At 45.7% G+C, this 963-nt stretch overlaps 1 protein-coding gene across 1 annotated transcript in view; it reads left to right on the top strand.

Moving 5' to 3' along the window:
* Positions 1-963, top strand: part of Rtel1 (regulator of telomere elongation helicase 1) — a 37,580-nt gene that overhangs the window by 18,698 nt on the left and 17,919 nt on the right. Inside the window, exons 11-12 of the mRNA XM_013352225.2 lie at positions 608-646; positions 716-794. Of these exons, the coding sequence (XP_013207679.1) occupies positions 608-646; positions 716-794 (118 nt within the window). The remainder of the gene's footprint in view (positions 1-607; positions 647-715; positions 795-963) is intronic.

The raw sequence follows: 963 nt of genomic DNA, 5'->3' as shown, positions 1-963 counted from the left end.
ACCTTTTACTTTTTATTTAGTCTAGAACTTTAGCCAGTGGAATGGCTCTTCCTAGAAACTTCTTTTATGAACAGACATGACCAGAGATTTTTGTCCTAGCTTATTCTCGAGCTTGTCAGGTTGACAATATTAACCAATATTAATCATTACTCATCTGTGGTTGGCTCAGTATCCCACTGCAATCCTCTTGAAGGTATTCTGTGTCCTGCTAACCTGGCCTAGCCACTGTGCTTGTGATACTCTACTGCTTCCTGCCCAGACCTGACACATGCAAGCCTCCAGCAAGCCCTGGCTTTCCTTCCGATGTTTCATTCTCTTCTCTATCCTCATATGTCCTCATATGTTCTGTCTGAGCGCATGTGGGCACATGCTGATGATTACTGCCCATTAATTATTTTTAAGACTTTCGGGAGCAGAGTATGAAGAACCTCTGTACATGGATGTATTTATGTGTATTTCTAAATGTGAACATGGGCTCATACTGTTGTGTCCAATTCAAATGTGGATCCCACCTAACCTCTCACCCACCTACCCTTTCTACCACACTGGGAACTCTGGTTCTTGAAGCTAGAACCCTGAGGAATTGTGTACCTACTTTCTCACCCAGGGTTCAACATGGAGCTGGAAGACATCGCAAAGCTGAAGAGTAAGTGTTTCTCCTCCTTCCCCTTGGGCTGGACGGGAGGCATGCCCCTGACGTGCCCTTGATCCACAGTGATCCTGCTTCGCTTGGAGGGGGCTATTGATGCTGTCCAGCTGCCTGGGGATGACAAAGGAGTCACCAAACCTGGAAGGTGAGGGACAGATGCTGACCTCATTACCCCAAGTCCTGTTTAGGGTTGGAGGTAGTGTCCTCATGAGGTTCTGTCTGAGTACTTCACCCAGCAGTGGGGTCTGGTTTCAATTTTCAAGGCTTAAGAAGAGTTACCAGGTTTTTAAAAAGGTTTTATTTTTCTTTCTTTC

This window comes from Microtus ochrogaster, linkage group LG8 (genome assembly GCF_000317375.1).
Source record: "Microtus ochrogaster isolate Prairie Vole_2 linkage group LG8, MicOch1.0, whole genome shotgun sequence".
Classification (NCBI taxonomy): domain Eukaryota; kingdom Metazoa; phylum Chordata; class Mammalia; order Rodentia; family Cricetidae; genus Microtus; species Microtus ochrogaster.
This window is presented reverse-complemented; position numbering and strand designations above follow the sequence as displayed.